Source organism: Echiichthys vipera (genome assembly GCF_963691815.1).
Source record: "Echiichthys vipera genome assembly, chromosome: 22".
NCBI classification, from domain to species: Eukaryota; Metazoa; Chordata; class Actinopteri; order Perciformes; family Trachinidae; genus Echiichthys; species Echiichthys vipera.
This window is the reverse complement of record NC_139847.1, coordinates 18,569,313-18,591,854: the sequence shown is the minus strand read 5'-3', so window position 1 is coordinate 18,591,854 and position 22,542 is coordinate 18,569,313. Positions and strand designations below refer to the sequence as shown.

The following is a 22,542-nucleotide window of genomic DNA, read 5'->3' as shown; positions in this document are numbered from 1 at the left end:
TCATGTATTATTATCATTATTATTATTATCATTGACTCTTTTTGTCACTTTCTAAAATCTAAGTGTGGACCATTACATTTCCTAACAGTGGGATGATACGTATCATCACACCGGTCACCAAGTGAAAACATTATGACCCAGCCATAACTGCTGTGTCATCAGTGTTTAACGCACCGACTGAACATATGGATGAGTGTGTGCGATTCCATATTTTCTCATCAACATCTATAATAAATCCCAGCGTACCCCCTTCCCCTCATCATTATCACTAAGAGAAGAAACCCTTATAAATACAGTATGTACAAATGGCAATTTGAATAATAAATACAGAAGGACATTGTTTTAAAGCCCTGGTCCATAATATGACAGCGTCCATAATCCATCTATCTGCAACCGTTCTGTGCGTTAGTGTTCATCACAGACAGTGGTGAGCCAGGGCAGCAGACTAGATTTAGTCCAGCTCTTTGCTGTAATACAAACATGTGGGTTCTGTTTATGCGATCACAATAAAATGATGGTGATCCATCCCTCAGACAAACATAGTGATGCCTGAGCTGTAGTAAGAGCCTTAGCAGTGGAGCAGGACATAAAGAGTGTCCTGGCAGTGGCTTTTCATTCAAAACATGTATTTTTTGTTTGTTTTACTCTTAAATATTCCCGGTATTTGGCCGTAAAACGTCTTGGTCAATGAGCAGCGAATGAGTCGTGAAGTGGGTAAAGATGTTCCAACTGCAAACCCATGGATGGCAGGTCCTTAGAAAAGTATAAGTGGGGGAAAAAGGACGTCCAAATACTGTGACCATTCCATTACATTCAGTAAAAGATACTGTACATGAAGGAGACCATTTCATTCACTAGTGTTGCTGAAATACAGCTTCCCGCCACAGGTGGTAGCACTGAACACTTTAGTGTGTGAGAAAGGAAGAAAGCGTGGAGTGTTTCTGACTTCTAACACAAGAGACCTCCCATTTGTTCCATTTGATCATGAGTGACTGAAATACCATTGAAATGGTGTTTTTAAGGAGATGCAATGCAGCACTGGGACAAACAGTGTGATGGTCTTGGATATAATATTTAGTTCTGTATTCAAAAACACTTGCTCTTCCACCAGGAGTTCTCCCAAACAGCGCTCTTAAACCTCTTCACGAAGCTGCTGACACCAGCTTTTACTTGGAGGAGTCTTAAGCTCAGAGAAAGGGCGGGTTAACTCCAAATACAGAGTTTACAATTAAACAGTTGAACATGAAACAAAGAGTAATAAAGGCTGCTGACTCGTCAAATATGGCCCTGTTTAGACGGAGACGATCTAGAAAGGAAACACAAAAGTGGCGTTGCATTATCACTTTTTATTCCACGTTTAGACGAGCGTCTTTGGGGGGAAATCTGCGTGCATACGGTGACGCAAAATTGTGTGAAATTGGATGTAATATGCAGGTCAGGTGTGTAGGTGGAGCTGTGAAGCACTGCCACACAAAGGCACCCTGAGCTGGTGCATGCGCAGAAACTTCCTTCTCCTTCTCTCCCTAACACTGGAGAAGCAGGACGCCGCACAGTGTGACAGGGATCTGCAGCACGGTCTGCAGCCTCCCACCGCCTCGGCTCCACCCAGGACACCTGAATGTTTCACTGATGGAAACAGTCGCACATGGATGTTATGTAAACACCTACGTAACATCCAGCACGTTTGCGTTTTTACCCCTTTAGACGGAAACACAACGGTGGAGCGTTATTAAGATTTCCACTCTGGAGGGTGGCTTCACTTTTTAGGGTTTTTTAAGCCCCAAAAACTTTAATCGTCGCCGTCTAAACAAAAGGCACATCTGATGAAATATTTTGTCGCTTTCACCCACGGGCACTGTTGTGTAAACAGGGCCTGAATGTGCAGATAATTATCAGCCTCTCACATGTCTGACAGCTCGTTAACAACAGTTAACAATTAGCAGGTATCCAGGGAAGAAGAGTCGTAATGATCCGACTACAATTACCATGGTGATAGTGAGAGGTGCAAACAACAACTAATGAAAGGAGAGACATTACTAAAGGAACATTCAGAGCGAGGATAACTGTGAAAGACGTCGTTAAAGGTTGTTAAAATGTTGCCAGCAGCAGTCATTTTAGTATTGTTTGGGATTTGCTTTTAGTGACTTAGAACTTTTCACAGATTTAGGAGTCCTAACAAGCCCCCTTTTTTTAAAGAGTTACTCCTAAGTCCAGTAAGGAGCTCCTGTTAGCCTTCAGATGTGGTGTGAATACAGGGCCTGCTTCCATAAAGGCCACCGCTTTGATGGATTATGTAACCGAAGCAAATTGTCCGCACACTGAGCTTTACAAAGACAAATAGATAGAAACCGATGTCTCGTTAGAAGGGAAGGGAACACAAATAAACACGGGTGTGCTCCTATAATTTTAAATCTAGTTCATTCTTTATCATCCCTCTGACTCAGTGTCTACTGTCAAGCCGATTATCAGTCTCCTTTTCACTGGAGGAGACAGAGGAGGCAGCCATAAGAACACAACGCGGTGCACCCTATCCCCCCAGACGGACGAGTGCTGTAAGGTTACACCATTCACACTTCACAGGATGGAGAACACACTCTGCTGCTGTGGAAGAACTCTTTGTGTGGGACCATTAGCATCACTCAGTCAAATGTGTTCTCAGTGTTAGAGACACACAATCAGAGCTCCAACATTAAGCCATTTACAGACCTTCACTAAGTCACTATGTCCATATAAGATGTCTGTGTATGTGGGCCGTGACTCTGCCACATGTATCTCAGTTCTCCCATTTGAAATACGTTTTCCTAGTTATTTCTCAATACTTATTCATACTTGATGCCAGCAAATATGTTCCTCGCGTGCAGAACGAACATTTGTACCAGTGAGGCAAAAGTCATGCTCTTTTCTGACGATATTAATGTGTAAATATCATTCTCAAATGGCTGTAAAACGAATGAGACCATGGCGAGACCTTTGATGGTTCATGTTGCTGTTTTTCCTCGTGACAGGCTTGATTGTGTTGTGTTGCACTGACGGCAGTGTAAGTGGAGACCGCAGCAGACGGATGTCTCGCTTTGATGTGCTCTGACTGCTCATACACAGTCTGCTCTCCGGTCCCACAGCAGCTTGAGAGGTGCTCGCACTGGTTTCTGATGTGTGCTCTGCTTCCCTTCTGCACCACATCACAGCCAGCTTAGTGACGGCAGGTACTGGAAAATGGCTGCCCACTGTACCTACGGATGGACTTAACATCCTCCCTCAATAAATTTAACTTGAAACCTTACCAACACTTTACTGATGCGGAACCACAAACCCCTTATGGGGGTTGCAGAGTTATCGAGATCAACAAGACCAATTAAAGCTTTGTGGCCGCTATTTTTATAAAAACAGAGCTTCAGTATGGACGTGAAATCATAGCAGGCAGCAGAGGTCTATGGAGGAGACAAAAATCTCTTTGCATTGCAGTTATGATAACGTCGTATGCAGGGATCCTGACGTTATATTTAAAGTTGTACTCAGATTTTCATCTCTTTAATTGTCTTTGAAGTTCCTCTCTATCAAAGAGTGAGTTTAAACAATGGTGATTGATCATATGACCCACTAATGAAAGACCTTGTACTTGCCTCAATGCTGAGTATTCCAATATACGTGTCTGTGGAGACGTTCCCTCTCTAGATGTAAATAAGCCGCCATGTTAGTGACGCTGCTGACAGTGTTTGGTCTGTCGGCCCAGATTGTCACTAACGGTTATGCTGCGTTCACTTGCAATCAGAAATTGGGAACCTCAACTTCTGAGGCAGGCTGATAGTAAGGGCAGAAGTGTAATAGGAACATGTGTGTGTGTGTGTGTGTGTGTGTGTGTGTGTGTGTGTATGGGTTAAGGAGGGCGACATATAGGGGACAGACTGGAAGTAGAGAGGTAGATGTGTGTCAATAAAGTTTACCAAAAATCAACACACATAGCGACCGTGAACGTGACAAGATGGAGGCTCTGAAAGAACAAGCTCACCTGCAGTTACATTTTTCTGCCAAAGAGGCCGCTAGAAACAAGGTATCTCAAATCTTGTTGATTTATTACTAATTATGACTTTAATTCCTTTTTGAGACCTATTCCAGACATTTTCAGACCTAATCGGCACTTAAAGTTCGAACGGGTTAAAAGGGACCTTCGTTTAACTTTATCAAGCAGACGTCAGCCGGTGGGGTCAGTGAGCGACACAGATATTCTCTCTTGTCGTCTTCACTTTGTTCAGACTCACATAATAAAACAGCTGTGTTGACGCTGAAAACCTCTGTAGTCTACACAGAAAACGTAGGAATCATCAAGGGAGTCATTGAGCAGAATGGAGTCAGTTAGCGAGCGCTCACATGCACATGTCTATGTATGTGCAAATAAAGGAAGTCTCTGGTGGACTCTAGGTATGTACAAGAGTATCAAGTGAGGACCTGTCTGCCGTCACGTGTGCCTGACAGAGAGGTCGAGATGTCTTCTGTATGTCGTAACGTTTGAATCTTCATGCAGCAGCATGCTGATGACAAAACATCTGACAGCTTTCAACGAGCATGCTGTAACACGTGTGACCATCTCCATGTTTAGCCAACGCCTGCTAGCTGTCAATCACAAGGTAGCCACGCCCCAAAGCGTACCCTGCTTTATGGTTCTCTAAATGGGTATTATTTAGAGACTGCCACCATTAACTCGTTAGTTAATGTTTACTGAGGAAATCAATCAAGACAGAAGTTGGCTCATTTTCTCATTGACTTCTCTACAATCTGACCATTGGAGTTGCCCCCTGCTGGACATCAGAAACAATGCAGATTTAAGGCACTTCTGCATTGACTTCACTGTTCAGACTCGGAAGCTCCATCCATCTCTTTGAGACAGTCTGTGTTATATAAATGATGGACTTGGACTTATGTGGTACCTTTCTAGTCTTCTTCCACACTACTTGTCACATTCACACAGACATTCCCACTGATGGCAGTGGACATCTGCATACCATCTAAACCATTCACACCACATTCACACACCCATGCGCAGCACGGGGAGCAATTTGGTGTTCAGTGTCTTGCCCAAGGACACTTCGACATGCAGACCGGGGGAAATGCGTGCGCACATGTACGAGCACGAGGCCTACGGCGGCTCTGACGGCATTTTATGTTCGCCCCTTCGAACACAGAAAAAAAAAAAAAAAAGACGTACCATGCGCGGACATTTAACAACAACAATGGCGGCGAAAGGTTCACGTTGGTGTGATGCGGAGGTGGAGTGTTTACTGCAGATTTGGTCGACGAAAATATTCAAACAGTCGACAAGACGCACAAAAACTCTGAGGTCTACGGAAAGATCTGGAAACAAAGCCACGCATCGCGATGACGTCATCAATGCGTGTGATGTGTTACGGTGTGATGACGTATAGGCAGCAAGAAGCATTCACTGAGGCCCAGGTAGTGTGAGTACAAACGGGCCTGGGCCGCAGGCGGAGAGGGAGGGGGGGACAGTTACCCTAAAGCACGGGGCAGGGTACGGATGGACAGTGTGAGTGCGCCCTTAGTGTCTAAGATAGTGATACCATGGTCTCATTTGTAACAGAAAGCTTTCACAGGCCATTTGACAATGATATATATTATTATTATTATTATTCAGCTACAGCAAAGTCCGATTGAAGGATATATTTTATGTGCATTGCCTGTTGTATGGGATTTGTTTGTTGGTTAGTGTGTCTTTATGTTGTCTGATGTGACCTGTTTGACCACACAGCGAAATCAAATCCCCAAAATACCTGCTGACTCATTGCTCAAAGATTATCTGGAAGGGATTCTGGGGAGTTGTTGTAAAGAATCAGGGAGAGTTACTTAACATGCAGCTTCTTCGAGATCTTGTTTGGCCCATGCTCATATTAATTTCATTATTTAATACCCGACTTTGGTTTTATCATGATAAAGTAATGGATCTCCGTGGTAATGTCTCTGTATGTGTCAGGGGGTGAATACTTCAGCATAGTTGAAGGGAGGAATGTTCCCAAATACTGACATTATTCATCCTCCTGCAGGCTGGAGAGCATCAAGCCCGTCAGAACAGAAGCACAGGCCTCCTTTTCCCCTCTTCTCTTATGAAGAGATATTTAAGAGGCGCTCCAGGTTAGTGGTTCTAGTTGGGGCTCCGTACTGACATACCTAATTATTTGTATGCATTTGTAAGTACCAGCATGTACTGACTTTACAAACTATATCAGCAATGGAAACTTAATGTTGTATACACGCTCTAACTGCAGCTTGTGCCTCTCATGCAGTACCTTCGCTTTAGCCGTTCTCTGACAAATCCACAACAAACTTTGAAAAAACAGAATGTTGTTTAAAAATTGTTGAAATCGCCCCAGAAGACTCTCAATAACAAGAAAATCCATCCACTGCATCATAAAAGAGATTTTTATCCATATTCAAAGTTGCAACATTGTTTCCATATTCAGGTGGACAGAAATTGACGTGTTCCCTTGCTCGTATTGTACATTATATACTCAATATAAATGCATTATTTTGTATGAAAGTATAAAAAAAATCCAAAGGAACATCAATAAAGAAGTAGGAGGAACATAAAAATATAGAATTTGTGTACATTGAGCTGAGAATATCTTTGTTTGGACGAATAAATCCAGGTACTGTGCAGCAGACAGAATATTTTATGAGCCAAATTGCAAGAAGAGTCTCCTGGAGAAATGTTTTTAAATGGCCTGATGGAAAAGGGGCGTACTGTAGCTCAGCGAGTCAATGTGATGGAAATGCATGAGAGGCAAAAACAGGGGCGAAATGTACCTATGTTACGCTGAGGAGTTTGGAGCATGTGCATCAAGGACAATATGACCGACCTCTTAAAAGTATTAATATGAACAGAGAATAAAACAGGCTTTTGTGTGTCTATAAATAAAGAGCAAAGCAGAAGGTGCCTGTCAACATCGAGGCCTTCACACACCAGGGGCGTGACGATTACACAACCAAAAAATGCAAAATGATGCAGTTTGGAAATGGGACTACGGAGCTTCTCATGCCTGTATCTTGCCCTATCTAAAAAAATAAAAATAAAAAATCAACCTCGTTCCACAAAAAGAATCGCTAGCATTCACAATCTGTGTGAAAGCACTGTACTCACAAACAACAGTTAAAAAAAACATACCCATTTGCAAATGAATCGCAAAAAATAAAGGAAAAACGCCTCTGGTGTGGGTAGGCCTTTATGGTGCTTCCCTTTCATTTTCTTCCTTTAACTTGTTCCTGCAGCCTTGAAAGCCTCCCAGGCTCTCAGAGGTCAAGGGTCCACAAGACTGACACCGAGTAAAAGCAAAAAATGTTTTTAAGAACACAAGCAAACGACCAAAGAGTGGAAGTACGGAGGAGGAGCTTTTGTGTTAACCACACTTGGCTCAGTTTTCGGTTTCATTAGTCCAAAGGTACCATATTTAAGATCAAGACTCACCTCAGACCTCATCTACCTCTTCCTTTTTTTCTTTTCGTTGTCCTCCTATCAAAGTCTGGTTCTTCCTCATTAAGGGGCTTCCATTTGAGTCTCTCTCTCCCTGCTCTTCTCTCCTCTTCCTGGCCTCTCCCCCCACCGACCTCTCTCCTGTCCTTGACGAGCCACCGGCTACTACGACAAGGCCCTGGATCTGCTGCCCTGTCTGGGCTTTGGCCCGTGGGAACTGTTTAGCATCCAGCACATCTTTGTACTGAATCTCAGGCATGATCATCCTCAGACAGGTCGCCCTGGTGGCGTTATCCAGCCGTGGCTGCAGCTCGTAGCCGACAATCTTCACCGATCCACTTTGGTACGGACGGAGGGATTTGTCTTGGATCTGTTGTGCCTCCACAGGCCTTCCGCCATCCCTGAGACAAGCACTGGCTAGATGTTCCCGCTGCGTCCTGAGGTGCTGTACTTCCTGCTCCATCTTGGCGTGACCGAACCTATTGACTTCCTCCCAGAAGGTCTTGTTGAAGGCATTATATAAGTGAACGTCGTAGGCGTGCCACTGCCGAAGCTTCTCCCGCTGTTGCTCCGTTAGATTACCTGGTGTCTTGGCTTTTGAGCTTCCCCCACTACCAGTGACTCCTGCCACCGCTGCTGCTGCGCTCATCCAGCTACTGCTCCCGCTGCTGGGCTTCTGCTGCCGAGCATTGAGGCTGAAAGAAACGACAGCGTCCAGAGGCCAACAGAGCATGTGTCTCAGCAGGATCATGGACTCATCAAAGTACTCAGACAATAGAATCAGCCTGAAGGTCTGGCGGATCATGGCCACAGCTTGCTGAGCCAGTGGCTCAGAGAAATTGGCATTGTTGTCCAACCCAAAGTCGAACCACATCCCGTTGTGGGCGTAGTGGTTGTGGCGGACATGAGGGTCGTAGTATTTCCATGGGTCTTCAACAAAGTCGGCCAAACTTTTGGATTTCCGAAAGGCAGCCGATACCTCTTTAAAATAGGCAAAGGAGGACTCAGCCAGAGAGACAGGCTCCCTGATGATAGAGAAATAGAACGTGTCTGCAGGCATCACCTTCTCCACCTGCCAAAACAGAAAAGATTGTGGTTACAAAAATGTGCTTTTCATTCGTTCAATTCAACTACAACAGTTGACCCTGATAAAGACAAGCGGATGAAGATGGAAGGATGGATAGTTCTTCTGAGAGGGTTTTTTTAGTTGAAAACGGTCGGCAGTAACCGTTGATTTATATGTAAACAGCCATGCCGCTGACATCTTCTGGTCGGTTGGTCGATTGCTTGGTCACTGTTTGGATAACCGTTGGTGTTACTTTCATAAGGCGCTCTTTTGAAATTGCCCAGCAGAGATGCCTTTATCTCACAATTCTTACGTGATCTTGTGTAATCTGCATTGCAAGGTTATTGGAGTACTGTGGGCTGTGATAGGGAATATGGCGTATCTAAATATCTGTACCTGCTCTGGATAAAGGAAGAAAGGAACGCTGTAGCATGTAGAGAGAGAGGACAGATGTATATAGAGATATATACAGCTCAGCAGTATTCATTTCTCCTCTCTTGTTGTTGTTGCTCAGCAGCACTTGAGTTTAATGTGGTCAATTACGTTCATCTCGAGATAACGTGAGTTTTTTCCCATTGATTAATCGATTGGTTGAAGATTAGATCGAATTTCAACTACAGGGAGGGATAAAATGTGGATCATAAAGTACTACTGAAGTACATAATCTACGAGACAGTGGGTTTCCAGAGACACATGTCGCACGATTAGAAGAATTATGATCCATCTGTCACACTTGCTTGATTCAAGATGTGTTTTATGAGGTTAGAAAACATAAAGTTTTATTTCTAAGGCGCTCTTGCTAAATTATGCTCGTATTTAAGGAGAGTGTATAGAATTTTTAATTCTGGCGGATTTCATGCAAAAATCTAAAACAAGTAAATATTCAGTTCTTCCAACAATTGCTCCCACTTCAAAGAATCCACATCCCTATAGAACAATCCACTTCCCCCTCTCCTCTTCTAAATAACTCACCTCAACCTTATTAAATCTCATGTGATTGCACATGATGTGGAACTCCACCACTCTGGGACCTTGGTAACCTTTGACCCTGTGTGCGTTGAAGGGTAGTGGGTAGCCCAGCTGGTAGCGCACTGGCAGGGCGAAGTGGAGGTTTCGCTCCTCCCCAAAGCGGTACAGGATGTTGAGCATGGTGCTGCTGGCTGTCTTGTGGGTCTTGAGGAACATGACGTGGGTGTGGGGCTGACAGGAGCCCAGAGAGGGCCCCTGAGCATCAGGGGCCATGAAGATGGACCTATCAGATGGCTGGACAGTGCTGGAGGACAGGTGAAGAGAATGTGTTAATGTTAGATCCCATTTAAACAGCGTGTTAATAATCCTACAAAGAGAACAGATGATCAAATGACTCCACGTCCCTCAAAGTAATGAAACCGGAGAATTGTCTGCAACTCTGTAGTTCCCCTCAGCTTTACGAAAGCTTTAAAGCCCCTTTACCTCATACTTTGTTTTTTTCTCATTGACTACCATAAGCTTCCAGCAGCAGCAGACAGCTGTTTTCAGTGAAAGACCCCCTAAATAAAATGAATTAATAAATAATAATAATTAAATAAATTCAACATGTACCGAAAACAATGTTTTAAAAAAAAATATATAGGCATTAAACAATTGATAGAATGTGACACAAATTGATATTTGTGTTTTAATTAGCTTTTATGTCAACCAACCAATAGGTGCAGAGATAACCCTGTGACACACTTTGAGAGACACCCCCCTCATTTGCATAACAAAGCAGAAATGTAAAAAGAAAGTTAGACTAAAATAAACTTTGAAAAAATGAATAAATAAATGTGGAGGTCAATAAATAACGAAGCTACAGACAAAAACAGAAATATGAATTATATCACATTTTATCAAGTAATCAATGTCTACATTTATTATAGTATTTTTTTTCTTTATGCATTTTTCTTTTTTTTGCAGGTTCAGTCCTCCATACAAGTGGTCAAAACAATCAATTTTTCAACCAGCAACAAAAAAGTTCTGAAGTTAGAAGTAAATGATTTAACCAGAAACACTTTCAACTAACAACCACATGTTGCATAGCTTTAGGGACGTATGAGGGGAAGGTGGCAGGTAGGTGCACAGGAGAGAATGACCTGAAAGTACATGAGTCAGTTATAGAAAGGGCATGTTCTCAAATTCTCTAAAGGTATAATCCATAATAATTTCATCTAGCAAACTGTGTGTGAAGTTCCTATCTATCAAAGAGTGAGTTGAAACAATGGTGATTATACCCTCGAAGCACCTTCAGTCAAAAGCAACTGGACTTGGTTATTTGTCTAGACTCAATAGAGCACTAACGAAGTCGAAACCAACTTCCCACCAACGACTGTCACTCTAACGACGGGCGTGGGCACTTGGAGCACAAAGGGTTCCAGTGACATCATCGGCCTTCTGAGAGGTTAAATACCTGCATCTCACACCAGTTAGTTGGACCAGTCCCAGCCTGGTCAGATGCGTACATGAACTGATGAAGCCTCTTGGATGAGAGGTGAAAAGTCTTCCTAGACAAATAACCAAGTCCAGTTGCTTTTGACTGAAATTGCTTTGGGGATAACGATGAGCCCCCCTCCCGCCCAACACTCAGTTCCCAAGAGAAGCCATTTAAGGATCCCTTTCCTATAGAACAGTTCTGTTCTTTCAGTAAACAAATTAAACAGCCTAATGTTATTTATCTTATTAACACGACAGCGTGTTAATTATGCCTCTACACGGTTGTGTGTTCCCAATTCTCAGAAAACTCCGAAAGTGTTACTCCACTCCTAACAGGGGTAAAAAACAAAACTGAAACTTATCACAGATCCTTTATTATTTTGTTTGAGAAGATTATTCACTCCTACAAAAAAACAACTACAACAGAATAAATCCAACTGACTTGAGTTTTACACAAAAGTATAGTAAGAACCTGTTTGTGTGTATGGATTTAAGAGGGGAACATATAGGGGACGGACTGGAAGTAGAGAGGTGAATGTGTTTCGCCAGGAATTACATCTTACTGCCAAAGAAAGCCACTAGAAACAACAAATCTCTTATGGATTATGACTTTAACAGACAAATCTAAAAAAAATAATAATAATAATGATCCAGCAGGCTCCTGTGTTTTGGTTATTAAGGCACGTTTTTATGCTCTGACCACATCATAGAAATGCTCTCAACAGCATAAGAACTGCAACCTGAACCTCCCCCAGGGCCCTTGGACCCAGATGTTTAGAGGATAGAGTGAAGGAGTTGTGCTCTTTGAAGAAGCCCTGTGCGCCACAAGGAGAGCGAGGTCATAACCAAGGCAAAGACTCCCTCCGTTAATAACTGACTTCAGTATTGTCTTCAGTACCGTGTGCAGGAAGTAAAATCATATTTCTGTTCATACCGTACTTTACTATTTAAATAAACTTCCAAACTCAGTATCAGTACAGTTGATAATAAACTTATAACACACTGGGGAAAACACTGGTTGTAACCCTTCCATGTGTTGCCATGACAATCACAGCACCATGTGCAATTTGGTTGTGCATAACTATTAACGTTAAAGCCAGCTAACATAACTTGTTCCACAATGATTGTGTTCAGTTTATTTGCTAATAATGAGCAAAAGGGCTAACGCTAGGTTAGCAGCAGATTCTTGCAATAATGTGACTCATGCGATCACAATGTTGAAATAAATCAACACAATGTAACATTTGAGCTCATTTCCAGACACCACGAACAGATTACCAACTTCATAATAACTTCATGAGCCAAAAATCATGGCAACAAGTGCATCCCAGCTGTGTGCATCACTTGCGCTTTTTGCAGCACATCTCTATATTCAGTTGTTTTCTATGCATTTTCTTTCCTAAAAGCAACACACAAGCTCTCATGAGCGCCGTAGAATATAATTCCTGTTGATCTCTAACACACCAATAGTATTATTATTACCAAAGACAAGTGAAATGCTGACTAGCCATGATGAAATGCATGAAAAAATGTTGCTTCATTCACAGGGAAGACAACGATCAGACGACATAAGCTGCAGACAGGATTTGAAAATGAATAGCTGCGGCAGAAAAACAATACAACTACAATAGTAGCTAAGTCAGCATAGGACACACTTAACTGACTGATACCATGAACATAACTGTGACGCTGATATTTTTCGGAGCCCGTCTGTGAAGTGTCCTGTGATTTAGTGCACTAGTTCACACAGCTCCTGTATGGTTCTCCTCAGTTCCTCAGTGTGGTTCTTGTGGTTGTCTCTGTCACATGGTGAGCAGACTGCTGCAAGCTGAAAAATAATCTAATCATGCTGTTGTGGAAAATAGCTGTGCACACACAGCAGCCGGCTTTAAAAAACGTGTTAAAGAACAGTTTGTGCCCCGAGCGCACTACGAAACGAAGTGTACAAACATACACTCGCTGCAGGCACATGAATTAGCCATGTCCCCTCCAATGGACGCATTTGACCTTTGAATATACAGTAGAAGCTGCCTAATTTCACACTTTATAATGCTGCTGTGACTAACAACTAGAGATGCCTTAAATGAACGCTTTTTGCCATTACCACGGTTACACAAAGTCAGGGTTTCATAACTGTAAGAATTGTCGAAGCTACGATATCTATGGTGTCCTGATTCCTGCATTGTTGCCCTGTGAAAACCAGTCTGTGTAACACTTGCGTGTGTGTGTGTGTGCACTGCTTTGTTGTGTGTGAAAGTCAGACTGTACCAGTAGCTGTTATTTTAACATAAAGGAGCTGTACAAGAACAACATACTGTCCTGCTCCCTTTAAAATAATACTAGAACTCTTGTTGAACCGCTGAGCGGTATAGCCATTAGGCACAAATATCAACAGTGTGTAATAATTATTAGATAGACTGTACATTAGCAGTCAGAACACTGAGCAGACGTCTCTTTATCTCTGGAGCGCGCTCTTTAAATCTTAGCATCGCTTGTTTCAGTTTTCCACATGAATAGTTCACAGAAACAGAACTCTTTTACGGGTTGATACTGCACTATCTTTTTAATCTTGTAGAATTGTAATGTTCTTCTCAGCCAACACAAGGTTCAGCTGAGCCTCAGTGGACTTTAAAATGAACTCAAACTTCAGTCCCAGTGCTGTCCCAGTTACATGACTGTCACATGACCTCACTGTGATCACCATCGGATGCATTGATGAGCAGGAACCAAGGACGCACAGGCATTGACCCTATCAGCCCCACAGTTTAAACGGGCTTCATGTGTAAACTGAATGGTGAATCTCACCGTCAATCAACGTCCCAAGAGTCCAGGGCCGCCCGCTCTGGGTGGATTGGTCCACTAATCTCGTTGTTTTGGTCATACATGGGGAAAATACATGGGGAATGAACGTGCAGCATACATAGACGACGACTCTGTCAGTAGCGTGTTGCTGCTGCGGTGCTGCCTCACGTTGCCCTCTGTTACAATAAGGTGTGTATCGTAATCCTTTTTAAAAAAAGACTGTACTCGCTTTTACTCAGTTCTGTCTCTTTTACTTGTTGGAAGGAGCCGTAGCCACTTGGGAGAGAGCAGCACCGTGTCGCAAACATGTGAGAACCCCCCCACACACACCGCTGTCTGTCAGCAGCTCCTGAGTGACAGCTGCTGGATAACCTGCCTTCACCAGCTGACTGACACTTACTAAACCAAAAGAACATTTTTATGGCAGCACCATGGAAAGAAATCAACAGTGTTTAAGTGATTCATTGACTTCATTTCCCCCGTGCAGCGGGTGAGGGGAAACAGTGACACAGGCGCACATTGAGCGGAACAGTCAATGTGTATAGATGTTCAAAACCCTTACAGTGGCAGCAAACGATACATTTAACAACATAGAAATGTATCTGTCTTATGGGCGGGGGACCACCCTCGCAACGATCCAAGCACACTCTCTGTGGAGCAGTGACAGCCAGTGCGTTTACATGCACATCCGTAACCTGAAAATGGTCATACCCTGCTTTTTTCCCCTGGTTTACCTGTCAAAATCGCAAGCTGCCGTCTTTTGGACAGAAAAGAGTTTTCTTGGTTGTGATGTTACTTTCCATGGCGAAGTCCCCCCTCTGTTTAAAGGTGTTTTTTTCACGTTGTTTTGGCGCCGTTGCTTCCTGGTTTAATCTATTTGCGGGTCAAAAGCCACTGCTACAGAGTGTACGTGTGTGTGTGTGTGTGGGGGGGGGGGGGGTGGGGGGGGGGAGGAGCACGCGCAGACAAGAAACCCAATAGTAACCCCGGAATGGTGTTTACATGCATGAATAGTCGGAGTACTGAAGGAGTTCGGGGTATGAGAACTCTGATTTTACCCAGGGTACGGTGTTTACATGGCGTTTGAGAAACCGGAGTATGCCCTTAGCCCGAATACACGTTTTTAATGTAAACGTACATGCTTTCGAACAGCGGAGGCTGGGGGGGTATACTTTACAGGTGTGGTAGAGAGCCGAAAAACAGATGAGCCGTGAGTCATATCATGACATCCCTGATAACAAGTTTAAGTTTAAAAAAAATGAGACAAGATACCTCTTGTTGAAGATGGCCCCCAACAGCTGGCCAGCAACCCCAATGGAAACGAAGATCAGCAGCGCTTTCCACATCCAAAATGGACCCATCCGGCCACACACCAGCAACCGCACCATCCTGGGAGGAGGGGTGGAGGGGGAGAGGTGAGAATGGTTGGTGGAAGCAGGCAGGCAGATGCACCGAGCAAAGAGGAGGATAGAGACGAGATACAGAGATGGAAGTGAAGAAAAGGACAGGTCAGCGGAGAGGTTAGAGGAGGGAGTGAGCGGAAAGGCACGGTGGAGGGTGCGCGCAAGGGGGCAGCCGGATGGTTGAGAGGAGGAGATACAACGAGAGATAGAAACAAGAGAAGCAAACAGCAGGAGGGATGGATGGATGGATGGATGGGAGAGGAGGAATGATGTTATGAAGGGGAGGAGGGGGCCAGAGGGAGATGATGTCATACAAAAAGAGAGGAGATGAAGGGATGAGCGGAGTGAACCGTGGCGGAGGTGGGTGCAGAGGCAGAAAGAGGGAGAAAGAGAGGGAGAGATTTGGATGAGTCATAAAGCAAACATGACTAAGAAACCATCATCATCATCATCATCATCATCATCATCACCATCATCATCATCATCACAGAGAGGGAAGCAGCATGAATGTATCCAGAAACAGCAGCACCTCCTCTTCACCTCTTATGACCTGCTGGTACTCTGGATGATTTTGTTCCTTTGTGCCATATCTATTTTTTCAATTCAATCTTTTACCGTGTCATTTTTGTGAAATAGCTGCCGTCCCGTTGATATCTCATCGTGGCTCTGGAAGTGTGCCGCTTCAATGCACAGCAGCACAGATAAATGAGCCGCTCGACACAAACAAGCCTGCCAGCCCCGGGCCAGAGAGAGAGAGAGAGACGAGAACGAGGCTGCCTGTGTGTGAACGTTGGGTTAGGTCATCGCGGCTAACGCTTCAAATCAATACACGGGAATTTCTGGTATTATTGAATCTACAGAGTCATTGATTTGTCCTTTTTTTCTCTTCTTTGTTACAGTTTATGTCTGTAAAGCTCAGAGTGGTTTTGCACAAGGAATTCCCCAACCCCCGCTCCTGTGCCGGACAACAGTGTTGCCGAACTGGATGTGAGCGCGAGGCCATTTGTACGCTCGCCTGCCACATTGTGAATTCTCAGTCCAAGTAAACGCAGGCGTTGCAAGTGCTCCGTTCTGTCACGCTCCTGCCCTGTTACACAATAAGAACACCGAGCGGTCAAACGCACATGATGCAGCTGAAGTGACCGGCCACATGACATCTGAAGGCTCCAGCCTGTAAATGTGCTTCACCGGCTGATTCCTGCTGAGAAATTAGAACCCAGAGTCCAAGTATACTCATTTATAATAATATAGTCTTAAACTATAATGGGTTTTCTTTCCACATATTTTGCTTAAACAACTAAACGATGAATTGATTTATTGATCCACAAAAAATAAATGTTTAACTATTTTGCAACAGATTCATCCATGAAAATTGTTGTTTATTGCCAGCATAGTTACAGGCTTCGTAGAGGGGCTTAAAATCCCTGAAAATGCTTGAATTTTAATGTTGTGAAATTGTATCTGCATTTCTTTTACAACAAATAGCTATAGAATATGAACTTAATGTAATTTATGATCTATGATGATTTTAGTGGTTTACAGCATCTTTTAACGTGATAAAAAGTGAAATAATGAATTTCAACATGTATGGATTTGTAGACTTGACCACAGCTGTCAGGTGCTGGAAAAGCTTGGAAATGGACCTTAACGTGCCTGAATTTGACCTTGGAAAAGGTGTTCAAACCCTGTCATTAGACCGACTATGTAGACAGGATATTGTGCAGTAATAACATATGGAAAATGTGTTGTACAGGGTGCCCTTAGTGAGCTTTTCTCTGGTGGTGTGTGATGGAGATGGAGATGCCTCAGAAGAGAAATCAGGAGAATATAATATACTGATATATAATCAGTGACGGTGCTCACAGACACCAGACACTGTGAGACCTGTGTTAGAAGCAAATGGAGAGCAGAGTTGGAGCGGTTCAAACCTCAGCAGAAGATGGGTGGTGGTTTGGACGGACTGACCGCAGACTTCTGCAATTGTTTAGATAAGAAGCACAGAGGATTCATTGCAACGACGTGAACAGAACCCCGAGAATCTCTTCACAGAAGCTTTAACGTGTACAGAACCCCGAGAATCTCTTCACAGAAGCTTTAACGTGTACAGAACCCCGGGAATCTCTTCACAGAAGCTTTAACGTGTACAGAACCCTGAGAATCTCTTCACAGAAGCTTTAACGTGTACAGAACCCTGAGAATCTCTTCACAGAAGCTTTAACGTGTACAGAACCCCGAGAATCTCTTCCCAGAAGCTTTAACGTGTACAGAACCCCGAGAATCTCTGCACAGAAGCTTTAACGTGTACAGAACCCCAAGAATCTCTTCACAGAAGCTTTAACGTGTACAGAACCCCAAGAATCTCTTCACAGGAGCTTTAACGTGTACAGAACCCTGAGAATCTCTTCACAGTAGTTTTAACGTGTACAGAACCCTGAGAATCTCTTCACAGGAGCTTTAACGTGTACAGAACCCCGGGAATCTCTTCACAGAAGCTTTAACGTGTACAGAACCCCGGGAATCTCTTCACAGAAGCTTTAACGTGTACAGAACCCTGAGAATCTCTTCACAGAAGCTTTAATGTTTACAGAACCCTGAGAATCTCTTCACAGAAGCTTTAACGTGTACAGAACCCCGGGAATCTCTTCACAGAAGCTTTAACGTGTACAGAACCCTGAGAATCTCTTCACAGAAGCTTTAACGTGTACAGAACCCCGAGAATCTCTTCACAGAAGCTTTAATGTTAACAGAACCCTGAGAATCTCTTCACAGAAGCTTTAACGTGTACAGAACCCCGAGAATCTCTTCACAGAAGTTTTAACATGTACAGAACCCTGAGAACCTCTTCACAGAAGCTTTAACGTGTACAGAACCCTGAGAATCTCTTTACAGAAGCTTTAACGTGTACAGAACCCTGAGAATCTCTTCACAGAAGCTTTAACGTGTACAGAACCCCGAGAATCTCTTCACAGAAGCTTTAACGTGTACAGAACCCCGAGAATCACTTCACAGAAGCTTTAACGTGTACAGAACCCTGAGAATCTCTTCACAGAAGCTTTAACGTGCACAGAACCCAGAGAATCTCTTCACAGAAGCTTTAACGTGTACAGAGCCCTGAGAATCTCTTCACAGAAGCTTTAACGTGTACAGAACCCCAAGAATCTCTTCACAGAAGCTTTAACGTGCACAGAACCCTGAGAATCTCTTCACAGAAGCTTTAACGTGTACAGAACCCCGGGAATCTCTTCACAGAAGCTTTAACGTGTACAGAACCCTGAGAATCTCTTCACAGAAGCTTTAACGTGTACAGAACCCCGAGAATCTCTTCACAGAAGCTTTAACGTGTACAGAACCCCGGGAATCTCTTCACAGAAGCTTTAACGTGTACAGAACCCCGAGAATCTCTTCACAGGAGCTTTAACGTGTACAGAAGCCCGAGAATCTCTTCACAGAAGCTTTAACGTGTACAGAACCCTGAGAATCTCTTCACAGAAGCTTTAACGTGTACAGAACCCTGAGAACCTCTTTACAGAAGCTTTAACGTGTACAGAACTCCGAGAATCTCTTCACAGAAGCTTTAACGTGTACAGAACCCAGAGAATCTCTTCACAGGAGCTTTAACGTGTACAGAACCCTGAGAATCTCTTCACAGAAGCTTTAACGTGTACAGAACCCTGAGAATCTCTTCACAGAAGCTTTAACATTTACAGAACCCAGAGAATCTCTTCACAGGAGCTTTAACGTGTACAGAACCCAGAGAATCTCTTCACAGAAGCTTTAACGTGTACAGAACCCTGAGAATCTCTTCACAGAAGCTTTAACGTGCACAGAACCCTGAGAATCTCTTCACAGAAGCTTTAACGTGTACAGAACCCTGATAATCTCTTCACAGAAGCTTTAACGTGTACAGAACCCTGAGAATCTCTTCACAGAAGCTTTAACGTGTACAGAACCCTGAGAATCTCTTCACAGACGCTTTAACGTGTACAGAAGCCTGAGACAGATTTGTCTCCTGTGAACATTATTTATATTTCTGTGGTTTCTCTATCCTGTTGGGTCCTATCTTTGTAAATATGTATGCACACAATGCAGAGGAATCAGCAGTGGCCACCACCCAACCACAGTCTCCACCACAACACAAAGAAGCCTTTAGTGTCATCACAGCTTCCACTCCCACAGACACACACACAGACACAGACACACACACACACTGATTTTTTTTTTGTTTTATAGAAAGGCCTTTGAAGGGTCCCTCCAGCCCTTCACCCACACCTTCTTTCTCTGCAGTAATCACGGCGCGGCGCCACTTTTTTATCCCCCACAAACCTACTGCATCCCGGTACCGGTGCTCCCTGGCTCTTTCTCCAACCCCTTACTCCCACCCCGACGGTTCCAGCTAGCTAGCTAATGTTACCTGGCTCTCCGTTTGAAAAGCATAGCTGTGTCCCCGGGCCGGTAACGGTGACGGTGTTATTGTGCAGCTGCAGAGAGCTCGGAGCATCTCGAAGGCTTCAGACGCAGCCGATCAGCGACCGGTACAGATCAGGCCATGGACCCGTGAGCGGCTCCACACCCAGCCCGGATCGGTCCTCGGGAGGCGGATGACTGTTTTTTTTTAAAATCCCGACTCCTTACCGAGGAACCAGATTGCCAGTGTCTGCACCCACACCGCTTATTCTGCTGACGGCCGAGTGCACACGGACGGAGGGGCGATGGAGCGAGACAGTGTGCGTGTGGGACTTCCGGACGCTTGCAAAATAAAAGCGATTTTTACGGCACGCAGCAGAACGGCTCTTCAGCTCACGGGTGCAGGAAAAATACCCGTAATTATTCACAATTGAACGAATGTATTTTCAGACTTCACCTTCTTCACATTTTAGATTCACATCTAAAAAGAAATGGTGGAAAAAAAAATCATGTTTGATCAATCTATTTGTGCCTCCACATCCATCTGTGCTCAGTTCAGTAAAATGGTGATTTACTAATATAATAGTTAATAAACAGTGATACTCTGTTGGCTGTTTAGGACAAATAAACAAGACGGGTAAGAAGAGTAATGATTCCATGTTCAGTACCCCTAACCCCCCGATCCTGCCATGGGATCCGCACCCCTGCATCGACATCTATAAAGCCAGGGATCTCTGCCTGTTAGCCTTTTCAGCCTTCTGTCCTTCTCCTATCTGGAGAACTACCCTAAAAAACACATGGGTGTATTGTTCGGAGCCTGGTGCATTGTCGAACGTGTCCATGTGGTGGCGCCATGACAACAAACCGTTTACTGTTTCCTGGATTCTGTGGGTCCCTACAGGACGATCAATATAAGTCACGCACATTTGCTTCTAGAGCAATTTTCCGCCATAATAAAATTGCATCCAAATGTTTGCTTTTACCGCTCCTCTTACGAATTTTGAAAAATCATGAACAAATTTGATATATTACATCTCTGGACCTAGCTGGAAAAAGTTACCTCTTTATTCCGTTATGTTTGTCACACAGGTTTGCTATAGCTGGCCCTCAGAGTTTGCTTGGATGCTTCCATTACAAAACTTCATATCTCCTGAATGATTTGTGCTATTGCTTCACAACTGGTGGACATGTGATGGATATTTGGAGTGACATTTGGTGTCACTTGGCCGGTATTTGGCGCTGTAGCAGCGTAATCTAAATAAAGAAGGAATCTCCGTCTGAGGGCGCACTCCCACTGTCCATCCGTACCGTGCCCCGTGCTTTAGGGTACTTGTCCCCCCTCCCTCTCCCCCCGCGGGCCAGGCCCGTTTGTACTCACACTACCTGGGCCTCGGCGAATGCTTCTTGTTGCCTATACGTCATCACGCCGTAACACGTCACACGCATTGATGACGTCATGGCGATGCGTGGCTTTGTTTACAAATCTTTCCATAGACCTCAGAGTTTTTGTGCGTCTTGTCGACTGTTTTTGAATATTTTCATCGACCAAATCTGCAGTAAACACTCCAAAACGTGAACCTTTCGCCACCATTTTTTTAAATGTCCACGCAAGGTCTGTCCTTCTTTTTTCTATGTCCGAACAGGCACACATAAAATGACGTCAGAACTGCCGTAGGCCTCGTGCTCGTACACGTGTGCACGCTCGTACATCACACTGGTCAAATGAACTAGACTTTAGCTGTAAAACGTGCTTGGAGACGGTACGGATGGACAGTGTGAGTGCGCCCTGAGTGTGCCTGTATGACTGTCCTTCACATTTCTCAAGCACAGATCATCCAGTCAACTTCACACTTGGCCGGTGTATTGCTGAGAAATCAAGGAGTGCAGTGTTAAGTGTGAAGACGATTAGATGAGCAGTTCTTGGGCAGTGATTGCTTCCAGTGGCCGAGCAATCAGCCTGCTCCGAAACAGGCACGCCCCCAAACTAGCACTGCACTAGTTCTCAAATACCAAGGACACATGTGATGATGATTAATCTAACAGACATGCCAGAAATACACAAATAAATAAATAAAAAAAGTCCTGTCAGAAATTCTGACCTAAAACAAAAAAAAGGTTTCCAATTTTTTTTTTAGATTTTTATGTACCTACTTTCTCTACATTATATTGTACTGTGATAACTGGGGAATTTTAACTCCCCAAATCTTGATGAGAACATATGAGCTCAAGTTTCTTTTCATGGTTATGTCCTTATGGATTTTTTTTAAGGCTGATGCCGATTTTCGTCAGCCTTAATGGATGACCGATACTGTTGTGATTTTCCTGAGCCGATACTACTTTTGCTCCCTCAATTTACATCATGAAAATTACACGATGATAATGAATGTTATGAGTTTCAATTTATTTTTAAAAGGAACATTTATTGAATTTAATAAAAGGCGTCTCCAGCAACATGGAGCTGCCTGAGCGCGCCTGTCTGTCAATAATGACGGGGAAAATCGGTGAACGCAGCAGCCCGCATCGGCTGATGGCGATACACCTAAAAAATGCAAATATGGTCCGATAATATCAGCCGGCTGATGTTTAGGTCTATCACTAATTCAGATTAGAAATGTCAAAGAATAATTGCAAATATTCCCAGAAAGCAAATTCATGTCTTCAAATAGCTTCACATTGGGGTTTAAAACTCACTGTATTAACAATAATATGAAAAGAAGACATGTTCACGTGTAAGAAACTCTGAATAGGCAGCTTTTGGTGTATTTTAAATGTGTAACTATACACAATTCTTGACATGTTATGGTTGCTCTAAAAAGCCTCTTGTTGGGGGAAAGGACATTTCACGTTACAGTCACATGGAAGCGTTTACAGTCCAGGTCCAGGGTTTTATTTTGAAGGCACGGTATTCCCAGTATGGTTTGGTTCACTTCTGTCGCCTTGACAAA

At 43.7% G+C, this 22,542-nt stretch overlaps 1 protein-coding gene across 1 annotated transcript; it reads right to left on the bottom strand.

The window, feature by feature from the left end:
* Positions 1-7,268: 7,268 nt before the first annotated feature.
* Positions 7,269-19,627, bottom strand: gal3st4 (galactose-3-O-sulfotransferase 4; the record flags this gene model as incomplete). The annotated part of the gene is made up of 4 exons (XM_083936676.1): positions 7,269-8,546; positions 9,513-9,813; positions 15,063-15,179; positions 19,605-19,627. 4 exons carry the CDS (start codon positions 19,625-19,627, stop codon positions 7,470-7,472), a joined length of 1,518 nt encoding a protein of 505 aa, XP_083792802.1. The 3' UTR covers positions 7,269-7,469.
* Between the last annotated feature and the right edge of the window lie 2,915 nt (positions 19,628-22,542).